The sequence below is a fragment of the Apium graveolens genome, chromosome 3, assembly GCF_009905375.1.
Source record: "Apium graveolens cultivar Ventura chromosome 3, ASM990537v1, whole genome shotgun sequence".
Taxonomy (NCBI): domain Eukaryota; kingdom Viridiplantae; phylum Streptophyta; class Magnoliopsida; order Apiales; family Apiaceae; genus Apium; species Apium graveolens.
In genome coordinates, this window is record NC_133649.1 from 121,272,900 (window position 1) to 121,287,218 (window position 14,319).

The 14,319-nt window shown below is 32.0% G+C and overlaps 2 protein-coding genes across 2 annotated transcripts; one reads left to right on the top strand and one right to left on the bottom strand.

The window, feature by feature from the left end:
- The first annotated feature begins 544 nt into the window (after positions 1–544).
- Positions 545–1,515, top strand: LOC141712718 (uncharacterized). Its single transcript, XM_074515765.1, has one exon. The coding sequence runs from the start codon at positions 808–810 to the stop codon at positions 1,198–1,200; it is 393 nt and encodes a 130-aa protein (XP_074371866.1). The 5' UTR covers positions 545–807; the 3' UTR covers positions 1,201–1,515.
- A 3,579-nt stretch (positions 1,516–5,094) lies between these two features.
- Positions 5,095–7,510, bottom strand: LOC141714552 (uncharacterized). The gene is made up of 5 exons (XM_074518065.1): positions 7,291–7,510; positions 6,968–7,209; positions 5,944–6,874; positions 5,681–5,737; positions 5,095–5,441 (listed from the first exon to the last, which is right to left on the bottom strand). The coding sequence occupies exons 1-5, from the start codon at positions 7,508–7,510 to the stop codon at positions 5,095–5,097; spliced, it is 1,797 nt and encodes a 598-aa protein (XP_074374166.1).
- Positions 7,511–14,319: the final 6,809 nt, after the last annotated feature.

Below are 14,319 nucleotides of genomic sequence, written 5' to 3' on the forward strand. Positions count from 1 at the left end.
ATTTTTCCTTTTTCTGATTAATTTGATTGAACTTGCCTCCCGAAAACATCGTAAATACAAATCTCCACATTTTAAAGCAAATAATTAAAAGAGACTTTTCAAAGTCATTAAGGGGTTTTAAATTAAAATATAATGAATTCAGTTGACAATATATAAGAATTCCTAATGAGTGGTGATCATGAAATCAAACTACAACAAACAACGCTGCATAATCGATTCTTGTAAAATGTCAATACGACTACTTTAAACCCATGGCAACATATTGACATGGAATAGGTCTTCCATGCCTTAAAGCGTTTTAATTAGTGAATAGTGGTGGACACATACATTAATCTAAATTGATCCTACATACTTTATTACCTTCACCCTCAGAACTACTACTACTATTAATAATACGGACAAAGTCACGTTTTGTTAGGTATTGGATCAATTCCTTGAATTTGAATGCTTCACAGAACGATACATTTCACCCCTCCTAATTCCTGAAATAAACAAGTATAATTTACAGCTCCCATTTGCTATTGTTCAAATACATTGACAACCCCCGTCCTCTACCAAACATGACAACTAAAATAACTATTCAATAGCACCACCTTTTATTATTTAAATGTGAGTATTCATGTTAAAGCCGCTATACATTTCTGCATATAATAACATTAGCTAAGGAATCTTAATAGTTGTCTCTCAAAAGTACTCCCTCTCTCCTTTTCATATATAATCTCTCTTATAACAGCCTTTACCCTTCATCATAAACATCAAACCATCTCTCTCTCTCTCGATCTCGACAAGTCTCTAAAAACATACAACATGAGTTCCTCAATGTTGAAACTCGTCATCTTAACAGCTCTTGTAGCCACCTCATGCATGGCACAAGCCCCGGGAGGTGCACCCACAGTCTCACCCACAGCCACACCCACACCCACACCATCACCATCACCATCAATGGTTCCACCAACACCAACTCCCTCGCCTTCACCTACTCCGGTTCCAGCTCCCGCACCGGCTCCCGAGAGTCCTTCACCGGCCCCCGAGGGTCCTTCTGAGTCTCCAACCCCTTCAGAGGGTGCTCCAGCCCCGGCTCCTGAGGGAACCACCGGAGATGAATCTCCCAGCGGTAGCTTTACCGACGGTTGGGTTCACCGGGCAGTCATCGTCGGGACTGCTGTCACTGCCACGTGTCTCTCCATGGCTTTAATGTGAGTCACACTTTAGTGTGTGGTGACGTGGAGAGGTTATTCATCGTTGGATCTGCATGTACTTTTGATGGACGGATGACATTGTTTTACCTGATGTTCTTTATTGTTTTTCTTAATTTAATATATTTGTTTAGTTTGATCATTTTGTTGACTATCTGATGAGGTAGATTAATGATTTGTAAGGTGATTGGGTTCACTTGTTGATGCATGGATGTTTTCATGTCTTGAACGTGGGGGTCATGTGTACATGAGTTTCGCTGTATATTGAAATGGAATAAATCATCTCTTATAGTATTCTTTAAAGGAAAATGCTTTATTACCGCGTGCAATGTACATGCTAACTTTATTTATAAAAAAATTACTATTTTTTGTATATTTTTATGATATTTACGTGTTGTTTCATGCCATATTGTGGGTTTATATTAGAAGGACTATTGTAACGATGAACATCCTTAAATTTTTATTATATCGCAAATGTAAAGTTATTGTATCGCAAATGTAAAGTTTAGAGTGCACTCTTAACATTAAAAATAATGGTTTTCTATCAAGTTTCAATAATTTTTTCAACTGTAGATACCAAAAATATTATAGTATTTAGGTGTCATGTTTATCAAAATACGGGGGGTAAAATAGTAAAAATTTTTGCACGGTCGAACTCGAACTTCAAATTACTCGGCTCATAAGGTCCACGAGTCTTATCGAGTCGATATTATTTTTAATAGAAATATATTTTATCTAAATATTTAATATTTTATTAATATTTTATATATTTATTAGAATCGAATTCGAGCATAACCTATCATATTTCAAGTTTTTGTCAATATTTGGTGAAATTGATTCAAGTTTTCGAGCCGAACTTGAGGCTACCGGACTATTTACGACCCGAGTTTCATGCTTGATTTAAGATTCGGGTGAAACCGAGCTCGTGCTCGAGCCCGAACATTTTTAATCGAGTTCAAGTCCGAAAGTTTTCGACTCGGCTCGGCTCGACTTGATTATACCCTTAGTTGTTGTAAAGTTGATATTTCGAAATGAGTTAATTACCCAAATCTCAATATTTAATAAACTATTATTAAATGGTAATATATTATCAATAAGTTAATATGGTAACATAATATCAACAAGTTATTTATTTAATATTTGTAATTTTTTTATAAATAAAAAAGATAATTAAAATCACGTGGTTGTACATGAGTATAAAGTTAGTATATTGTAGTGAGCTAATTACTCAAGTCTTAGAATAATTTTATTATATATCAATATTAGATTATATAGGTTTAGCCATCGAATATAAAGAAACAAATATATAACTCGATATTTCATGTTATCAAAATATAATCAAATGAGTCTGTAGCTCAATCGATTGAAGTTACAGGTTTGGATATAAGTGTCACAGGTTCAATTCTACAAGCCAATAATATTTTTCCATATTTATTGAAATAAGGGCACACAATATTAATTCCGAATTATATGTTTTTCCTAAAAAAATTGAACCTATCGAACTTTTTACGGCCTGAATTTCGAATTTGAAATTTAAAGTTCGCTTGAACACGAGGTCGTTCTCGAAGCCGAATATTTTTAATCGAGTACGAGCCTGACAGTTTTCGACTAGACTCGGATTGATTATACCCTTAGTTCTTACACGAGTATATAGTTAGTATCTCGATGTGAGTTAATTATCCGATTTTCGATAATTAATAAATTATTATTATATGGTAAGATATTATTAACAAGTTAATATGATAATATATTATCAACAAGAAGTTATTTATTGAATGTATAAATTAAAAAAAAAATTATAATCCCATTGTTGCACATGAGTGTAAAGTTATTATATTGTAATTAGCTAATTACCCAAGTATTAGAATAATTTTATTCTATATAAATATTGAATTATATAGGTTTAGTCACCCAAAATAAATAAAGAAGTATGTAACTCAATACTTGATTTTATTAAAATTTAAACAAATGAGGTTCTAGCTCAATTGGTCGAAGTCATATGTTTGTTACAAGTGTAAAGTTAGCATATCGAAATGAGTTATTCAAGTCTGAAATTATTATGTTTTATATTAATATTAAAATAAATATAAAATTTAATATAAGGTAAGACACCTCATGTAAATAAATAAGTTGTAACTCAATAGTTAATGTTACAGAAGTTTAACCAAAAGTTTTTCTAACTCAAGTGGTTGATGTATTTAATATGCAAATACTTGACATAGGTTCGATTCCTATAAGCAACAACTATTTTTGATATTTATTAAAATACTTGGGCAAAACAGTAATTTTGAATAAAATATTTTCCAAAAACTTGATGCTGCAGATTACAAAGATAACAGATTTTATATAAATATTAAAAATAAATATAAAATTTAATATAAGGCAAGACACCTCGTGTAAATAAATAATATCTAACTCAGTACTTAATGTTATAAAAGTTTAACCAAAAGTGTCTCTATCTCAAGTGGTTGTGTGTTTAATCTGCAAATAGTTATTTTTAATGGAATGTCAAAAAGAGTGTTAAAATGTATCCCTCTGTTTCAATACAATTGTCCATTTTAAAAAAAATTACGCATATTAAGAAATTCTAACATTATTAAAAAAATTATAATAGTTATCATATTTATTGCATTAAATACATCATTATTTATGGTAGAAAGTTAGTCTTGAAAATAGACACCAGTGATATTATAATTGTGTGTAGTGTAGAATTCATCTTGAAAATATAAACTAAATTTTATAATTTAAATAGTGATATTAAAAGTGTAAGTGGACAACTATTTTTAAACAAATTTTTTCTTCAAAAATAGATAGTTATTTTGAAACAGAGAGAGTATGTGACATGAGTTAGCATAACATTTTTGTTGGCGCTTTATTAGAGATTTAGGGGTATCAACCAAAGTAGTAAATTTTTGACATCTTTCCGCATCCGCCTAAAATAATAATAATATTCTATGTGCTAGTAAAGATTTGTACCTTCATTTTTAAATTTTACTTGTATATGAATAATTTAACAATTTTGGATATTAATTGTTCCGGTAAATTTTGATAATAAGAGTACTAAAAGTATAATTTGAGAAAGAAACAAAATTTATTAATACTATCGGTGAGTTGACACCCTTAGTTTAGCACCGAACTGAAAATGCTCTAAGCCTTTGCCCTTTTTTCATTTTTTTTGTCAAATTACAGCCAGGGAAGAGGGTTTCGAATTTGATAATTTTCTAGTACACAGATTTCAACACCGGCTCTCAAGGAGTACTCCTCCCGTCCCATGTTATCTTTCTTATTTTGACTTTTTATACTATTTATGTTAAGTAATTGAGTATTAATTTACGTTTAATCTATAAGATCAAATATAGTCATAAGTGATCTTGTTGGATTCGTATTTATAAGTATTTTAATATAATGAAATTTTTATATTTAATACTAATATAAAATTAAAAATATTAATAATCAAAAAGTGTGAATTGGAAAACATGTCCAAACAAATAGGAAACGTTGTTAGGGGCGGAGGGAGTATAAAATTTCTACCTATGAACTGAATTTTTCTTTCAGTTTCAAATTACAAACGAGAATCTGGTAACCGATTTCATCATCTGCTCTCACTTAATCATACATAACATTTATCTTCGATTACATTTTCAATGATATCACATCATGTAAGGCCATTGGTGAGCTAAATTTTAGGTAAAAAAAGGTAATGCGTCCAATTTTTTAGGTCTATTCTAAAAAAATCTCAAAAATTGTTACTAAAATTGTCCACTTATTTTGTGATCAATGAGATTTGTAATTTTTTTTAATTATATAGCATAAATTAATAGTTATAAAAAAGTGTATTATTTTTCAAAATCGTTAACATAATTAGCACTTAAATATTTTTTGACAAAATGCAATTTTATTACTCCATTAAATCTTGGTGAATACAAACTTTGATTCTAACTGGGACAGATTCCCAATAAAAAATGCAATCAGGATACATATACGATACATGTGCTAACTCATGAGCCGGTATATTCGCAGATCGCTTTACAAAAACCAACTTATTGTTGTTGGATTGACGAACTATCTCTCTGCCATCTTCAACCACCATCCCAAGCCTTGATCTCATAGGTGCTACACTTCGAATCATTTGTATGACGACCAAACAATCAGATTCAATTATGACTTCCCTCCACTCAATTTGTTTCTCCCGGGTCAAAACTTCTTTAATCGCCATTGTTTCTGCCAACATAGGATTCATGAGCTCTGCATAACATTTGGTTGTGGCTTAACCCAGTATAATGCACCATCTCCTGAAGCAGGAGATTGAATATGTGCTCCATTACCTCTACCCTGAGCTAGCTTTCACTGTGAAAGATACTCCCAAGCTTTCACAACTATTTTCATGGCTGACCATCTCTTATTGTTCCATAACAAGTCGTTTCTAGATCTCCAAATTGACCAGCAAAGAGTGATGATTTTTTCACTCTCATTCAACGACTGACTTGCTAGTACTCTGTCTAACCATTTTACAAAATCTCTATCCTCCTCCATATTGATCCCTGGGTCAAAAATTTTCCAACACATAGCTGCCAACTTACAATGAACTAAAGCATGACAAATAGATTATTTCCTTCGTTACAAACTGGACATATGGCATCCAGTTGCACATGCTTAATTTGTAGTTGTATTTTGGTTGGTAAGCATGAGTTGGCTGCTCTCCAGACTAGATTTAAAACTTTTGGGGGAGCTTTAATTTTCCACAAACATCTCCAAAATGTACTATTATCTTCCTCATTCCCTACTACTTTCTGGCTCTGAATCAATCTATAAGCGCTCTTTACTGAATACTGACCAGAGTGCTCGTGTTTCCAGCATAGAACATCTTTCTCGAGCCCCTGTTCAATCATGGTATTTAAAATACTCTGTTGATCTCGTTCTTCAAAAACGTCTTGAATTATTTCGATGTCCCATTGTTTTGCATCAGTGCGGAATAGAGAAGCCACCTTTTGTTGAGATATAGCAGGAGAGTTCGTGACGATGTACGGGTTTTCGACATTTTGTAACCAAGGCTGCTGCAAAATTGACACGTTATTGCCATTACCTATCCTCCAACATGAACCTGAAGAAATTACATTTTTGGCTTCCCACATACTATGCCATATGAAGCTGGGACTATTTCCCAACTCAGCCTCCATAAAATCCTTATCTGCATAGTATCTAGCTTTATATACATGAGCCACCAAGCTATCTGGGTTCGTCAACTGACGCCAACATTGCTTTCCCAGCATGGCCATATTAAAGTCCCTTAAACACCTGAACCCCATGCCACCTTCATATTTATGCTTTGACATTCTATGCCAGGCCATCCAACTGATCCTTGACTTGCTTTTCTTTGAAGTACTCCAGAAAAATTTGGACATACATTTTTCGATATCTTTGACAAGCTCCATTGGTAGTAAGAATATGTTCATAGAAAATGATGGTAGAGCTTGAGTTACCATTTTCAGTAAAATTTCTTTGGCTGGCTTCGAAACATTCTTCTCACTCCAATTTTGGATACTGGCCTTCACTTTATCTTTTAAATAACTAAAGACCACTGATTTGTTCCTCCCCAATATATTTGGCAATCCCAGGTACTTAGAGGAGTTATCAGCTTCCTTAATTTGCAGATTTTGGCAGATCAGATCCTTATTGTACTAAATGACATTTGCACTATAGAACACCGTAGATTTAGCTCTGTTAACTCTTTATCCCGCAACACGTTCATAAATTGCCAACAACTCCATTACTTTCATTGCTTCTCCTGTATCCTCCTTACAATAAAGATAGATATCATCAGAGAATAGTGTATGATTGACAACTGGAACTCGCCTGCAAATTTTGACGCCCGTCAGCCATTTTTTTGATTCGTAATGGGAGATTAGAGCAGATAAGCCCTTTGTACAAACAATAAAGAGATAAGGCGACAAGGGGTCTCCCTGTCTCAAACCTCTACTTGGCTTAATCAAGTCACTCTCAAAATCACCATGGACTATTTTGTAATCCACAGTTGATACGCATTACAAGATCAGATAAGTCCACCAATTGCTAAACCCTATTGCTAACAACATACCCCTCAAAAATCTCCATTCGATTCGATCATAAGCTTTGGACATATCCGATTTAATGACCATGCAACCTTCTTTTCCGAACTTCTTGCGTTTCAAGTAATGCATAATCTCAAATGACACCATGATATTATCAGAAATCAACCGACCTGGTAAGAAAGCACTTTGAGTGCCCGAGATCACAGTTTCTAACACTTTCTTCATTCGGTTTGCAATTACTTTCATGATTATTTTCATAATAACATTACACAATGCTATTGGCCTCAAGTCTGTCACTGATATTGGGTGTTTCTTATTTGGAATTAACACTATATTGTAGCATTGAGACTTTCCATGATTTCTCATGTTGCAAAGAACTCCTTGGTCGTCTGAATAACTTCTCTTCCTACTACAGACCAGTTTTTCTGGAAGAAGGCAGGGGTCATGCCATCAGGCCCCGGTGCCTTGTCAGGATGCATGTGAAAAAATGCTTCTTTGACTTCTTCATCCGTAATTGGCAATAATAATTCACTGTTCTGTTGCTCCGTTATTGACTGTGGGATACAGTTCCAAACAGCTTCACATTGAGTTTGCTCTTCTGTAAACAACTGTTGAAAATACCCTGTAATCACGTCCTGAAGACCATTATTCTAGTTAACCCACTCTCCCCCATCGTTCTTCAGTTTTTGAATATGGTTTGCCCTTTTTCTTCTGTTGCAAGATTGATGAAAATACTTAGTATTCTTTTCACCAGCCTGTAACCACAATTGTTTAGACCTCTAGTGCCGAAAAATTTCCCGTTGGTCTAGCACCAAATATAGTTGTTTCTGAACAGTATCATATTATGCTAAAGATTGAGGATCTCGCTTATTTCGTAGCCACTTCAGTTTGATTTTATAATCTTTAATATGTCTGCTAAAACAATTGGTGATCTCCCTGGCCCACACTTCCAAACTTTCAGCACAACTTCTAACTCTTTGAATGACATTGCTATTCCTGTTATCTTCCCAGCAATTCTTAGTAATTTGAAAACACATTGGCTCTGTTAACCAGACATTTTCGAAGTGAAATTGCTTCTTTTTGTTACTTCTGGGTTATTGTTCCGGAACTACCAGTAATGGACTATGATCAGACGGCGAACCTTCAAGGTTATAAAACTTTGCCATTTGAAAAGTGTTAAGCCATTGGGAATTAGCAAGAACTCTATCCAACCATATTTCAATCCAATACGCAGTATTTCGTCCTTGTTCCCATGTAAATTGATGTCCAGTAATATCAAGATCTTGGAGTTCTGTGTCATTCAAACATTCATTAAAACCATCTATCAGTTGTTCCGGATATGGAGCTCCTCCTCTCTTATCCGCTTGAGAAGTAACATTATTAAAATCCCCTACTAGACATCATGGCAGGTTTGCATCTCTGGACAAATTTCTCAAAAGGTCCCAGGTTTTATATCTCTGTGATCTCATTGGTTCTCCATATATACCTGTGAGCCTCCAAGGAGCTTTATCAGTCGAACTTATAGAAACATCAATGTGTGACCTCGACAAACTAAGCAAATTTACATTTGAAATTTTCCAAAACAAAGCTATGCCCCCACTCTTTCCTTGCGGCTTTACTGCAAAAAAACCTTCAAAATTCAACCGACTGCATAATTCCTCCATCTTGGCATAACTACTTATTGTCTCACTAAGAAAGATAAATGTTGGTTTTTCCATATGGGTTGTATCTTTGAGGAACTGAATCTTCCCAGGGGGACCCAAATCCTGGTAGTTCCATGACAAAACATTCATAATGATTGGCGGGTCTGCACTGCAGCACCCGCCAATAAGTCATTTTTTGAGTCTTGTTTGATACTGGTCAGTGTCTCCATGCCTGTGTACTGGGCTTGGGCCGTAAGAGTAATTTTCTCTTGGTCTCTAGTTACTTTACGTTTTTAGGGTCCACCACAAATAAAGTATCCGACGTTTTTAGGGTCCACCACAAATAAAGTATCCGGTCCATTGAGATTTCCCTCCTCATCAGTGTTTGAATTGTGATTTTTCTCTATCACTTCCATAATCTGTCGGTTTCCGCCAATACTTCCTAATATTAATCCCTTAGAACTTGCACCAGATTGTTGTCCAATCCCTGATTTATTGCTAATCAATTGTACCTGCCCACTTTTTTCGGGACTTACCTTATCAGTATTGTCCTCTCCTCCACCACCCGAGTTGCTTCCCTAAGAACCACCTCCGCTATTCAACCTCTTGGCTCCCATCGTATGTGTTCTTCTTCATGATTCTACCCTAAGCCATGCTCCATATGGTTTCTCGATACATTCAAGTGGAGTATCAAAAATACAATCACAAAAACGTTCACCATGTCAAATCATTCCACAAATGAAGCAAAATGTGGGGATAACTTCGTATTTAAAATTGACCCAACTCCCTTCTTTTTCTGATTTTTTTAACTTCATTCGACGTTTGATAGGTGTATCCAGTGATATTGATACTCTTATACGCAGAAATTCTCTCCAGATACCCACAAAATTGTTTGAATCTCCCCCAATATACATGCCTAAGTAATTGCCAATATATGTGATTACGCGTTGAGACATGAAGCCAGCACTCATGTCGTGAAGCTCGACCCATAAATCGATCCTATTAATCTTAACTGTCCTTGGATTGTCTCCTTCCTAAAGCCTTTGCAACACTAGATGAAATCTTCTGAACATCCATGGGCTCCCGTCAATAACCCTCTTAATATCAACTTCATGATATAATTGGAAGATGAACCTATTAGTATCCAGTTATTTCACATATACACCCTTACCAGGTCTCCATAGTGAGGTCATCTTATGTTGCATGGCCTAAAAATTGATAGGTGAATCTGTAAGAAAACGGTCTACCAGGCACTAGCGTGTGTCGATTTCACTTAAATCCTCCGCTACATTCTCATTAATTAAGTCCACCGGTTTCTTCATCTTCAATTTGTGTCGTTGCAAAAGCGTCTTCCATCTCTTGTAAATATGATTTCTGATTGTTCATTTTGAAATAGGTAAAACTGAGGGTAAACAAATTGATACTCTAAATGATTGAACGAAAATGAAGTGATTACGACTTTAATGAGACAAACATGTCTAATGACAAGACTTTTAGCACTTAAATATTAAGTGAATATGAATCATACTTTTGGAGTAGATAGAATAGTAAATGTGGGCAAAATTAATGAGACAAAGGAAGTCCGATTTTTTTATTAAATAATGTTATAAATGGTAATTTTCCTTTAATGATATGGATCAAGGTGCATAAATATGCGCTCACGAATTAAATTACCTCACTTATCATAACACGCTATTTCGTCAGAAAATGTTATATAAAGTAGTTAATTTTTGTGTTATATAAAGTGTTATATAAAGTTTTGATAATTAAGAGTCAAAACTTTACCATCAATTAGGGACAAGAAGAGTACCTATTTGAGGGTATTTAGTATTACTTTTTTAAAAAACATACTCTGACTGAGGAAAAAGTTAGTTGGATTAAATTTTAATCAAATATTCTTATTTAATGCATTGAAAATTGAAAACATAATCAACTTTTAAAAAGTGGAAATATTAAATATAAGGATACTTTGAAAAACCTGCCAATATGGAGAAATAATTTAGGGATAATTTTATTTTTCAAATGATAATATATAACAGGCTGGAAGGATTAATCTCTTCTACAACATATCTTTAAATTAGTAACACATTTTATTCTCGCGAAATGACATATTTGCCTCTATATAAAATACATAATATTTATTTAAAAAATTATGTTGTTTGTTAGAATTGAATTCAGCCTTGCAATTGTTTTACAAAATATCATATCACCAAACTACTCATCAATATGTGTTTTTAATTATACATGTATTATGTGTGCTTGCATGTCTTGCAGAAGAAAATATGTGATATTATATATATTGTGACTAACTAATAACTTTTAATCATTTTTTATTTTTATATTTATACTTTGTATTATACAGTTATATATTATAAATTAGTAATGTATGATATATAGCTCACTTACATATTTTTAAATCATTGGACTTAGTAGTATGGTATTAGTAGTAAATATTTTATATTATAAATAATTGTTATATATTGATCATATATTTATAATTATTTAATAATTTCTAACGTGATAATCATAAATTTTGAAAAAAATAATTAAGTAAATACATATATACAATAAAAAGTAATTACTAAAATTATATTGTTAGATAATAAAGGTAATTTAATTCTTAGAGAGTAAAATGATATATTTTAGTCATTTGGTCAAATTGACCATAAAAAGTGAAAAAACTCAACAATTATAAGATAAAAGTACTATAAAATGTACCGACAAGTATAACTATTTTAAGTTTTTATTTGGATAATTTTTTTAAACTTATTTTAAATTCAACATCGAAATGTTAATATATTTTTAATAAATACTCAAAATTTGACATTTTTTCCAAATCGTATCAAATTCATATCGAGTTAAAATGCATGCTTTTTACTCTTGAATATTGGTTTGATGATGACATTATCTGAATGGAATTATGTGTTTTTCACATTCTACATTCACAAGAATTAGTATGTTGGAGACCTTTATAGTTTCAAGTCAATAAATAATGTAGATTAAAGTTGTTAGATTGGTTTGTGGTGAGTTGTCAGGGACTTGGCCTGGTAATTAAAAAATACTCAAAACTTGTTACAATTTATCGCACACGTAAAAACTCAACCAACATTTTCTCAGTATTTTATTTCGTTTGAAAAATATGTATTATTATCAAATTTTATATTATGTGTGTATGTTTATATGATATTTTTAATAATGATAAATTATAAAATAGTTGACATTTTAAATTCTAACTAGCATAATAACCCGTGCGAGACACAAGCCATTTTATAGTAATGTTTCAGAATACATTATATGTTTGTTATTCCCTAACAATCTAACAATAGAATTACAGAAGGGGGTTGAATCCTTTTTGAAATAATAAAATCTCTTTGCAAAATATATATCTGTGTTTGAATAAGCAAAAATGAAAAATTTAAGTATTCAAGACACAAAGTAAGTAAACACAATGGTTTAAAAACTTTCTGGTGGATTGATCTTTCCACTAGAATGGTTTAAAACTTTTTGATATGCAAGAATGCACACTCTGCTTACAAGTGTTCACAAAAGAAGAACATAAATTCCTAACATATGTAGTTTTTTCTATTTTTCATTCAATCGATAATAAATCTACTTGCTACACTTGGTTTATATATTACCAAGTTACACATGAAAAAGATAAACAGATAAAACAAATATCTAAGTCTATTCAAATGTTGCTTTATCTCTCATCTTTATAGGTTTAAATCTCAAAGTAGTCACTAAACTCAGGATCATATATCAAAAATACCACACTAGTTATCAGGAACTCGAATGAATCACTCTACTTGAGAGTAATGATAGCTCCATTAGTTTTGATTGTTAACTTGACGGAAAATGTGTTGACTAGATATGATTAACAGCTGGAAAAACATGTATTACGTGGAAGGTTACAAATAATCAGAACTATACATAACGGTGTTCAATATTTTTAAAATCAAATTCTTTATTTTTTATTATTTTAAAATATTTTTAAAATCAAATTCTTTCTTTTTTTAAAAAAAATTACTATACATTTTTGTCAAGTAAATTTATTTATTTTCAAAATACATAATTTGGTCACCGAATTTTGCAAGACTATGTTAAAGAATTTAAAATAATCTTTTTATAAATTAATAGATTCAAATTATATATTTATGAAAACTTTTTTTATTAAATCTTTATCTTCATTTTTAAATATACGCAAAACTTAATTTTATTTTGAGATTAATCAAGTCTTTTTTTATTTTAAATTACATTCTCTCTTTTTAGTTTATACAAAACCTTAACTTTACTTTAAAATAAAAATCTTAATGGTTCATATAAGCTGAAGATCATCGAAATGTAAAAAAATATATTGAGAAATAAATATTTTGATCTTAAAAATTTTTTTTGCACCACAAGCAATAAAATTAAAAAATACAGAAACTACTGAAGAATAAAATGGGGTTATAAATTTTGGAAATCAATAATTGTATCTACAAAGAACCTCAGAAGCTTTAAACATGATGGAGAAGATGCATAAGAAGATTTACACATCAAACCTCACTTTCAAGTTTCAATATTCATTGGGTAGATATACAGTTAAACCTCTTTAAAGTAATACCCTTGGGACCGGGAAAAAATATTACTTTACCGAATTTATTACTTTATCGATATAATAATATTTTATTACTTTATCGATAAAGTAATATTTTATTACTTTACCGAATTTTTATGTTTACGTGGTACAATATAATATATAATGTACGTATAAAAACTAGAATTAATCACATGCAATGAATTTTTATGATGCGGTTATGGAATCACCTACGGATGAAGAAATCATTGAGTCGGTAATGAGCACTGATGAAGGGACTGATCCTGAACCCGACGATAGCAATGTCATCCCAAGCGTGTCATCAAAGGAAACATTTCAAGCACTCACCACTTTGAACAATTACTTGTTACAACACGAGCAAAATATACCAGGAGTTATTTTTGCTTTACATAAAGTCAAGGACGAGATTAATTTTGGCTTTGGTGGAAAGAAGAAACAAGCTACAATAGATTCATATTTTAATAAGAATTAAATTTTGTAATCATATACATTATACAGTATATATATATATATATATATAATTATGGAATTATTACTTTACATATTACTTGGGCCCTTAATGACTTTCGAATTTTTTATTATCTTATGCTTTTAGCGAGAATATTACTTTACAACATTGGCCCAAGTTGGGACCGATGAAAATTATTACTTAAGCGAGGTTATTACTTTATCGGATATTACTTAATCGAGGTTTAACTGTATATGTATGTATGTGAGTATTGGTTTTGGGGGTTTCAAAATGGGGGCTGTGTGTTCATATTGGAACTGAGTGTAAATTAGGTTGTATTTCATCTTTGTATCTCTCTCTCCCTATT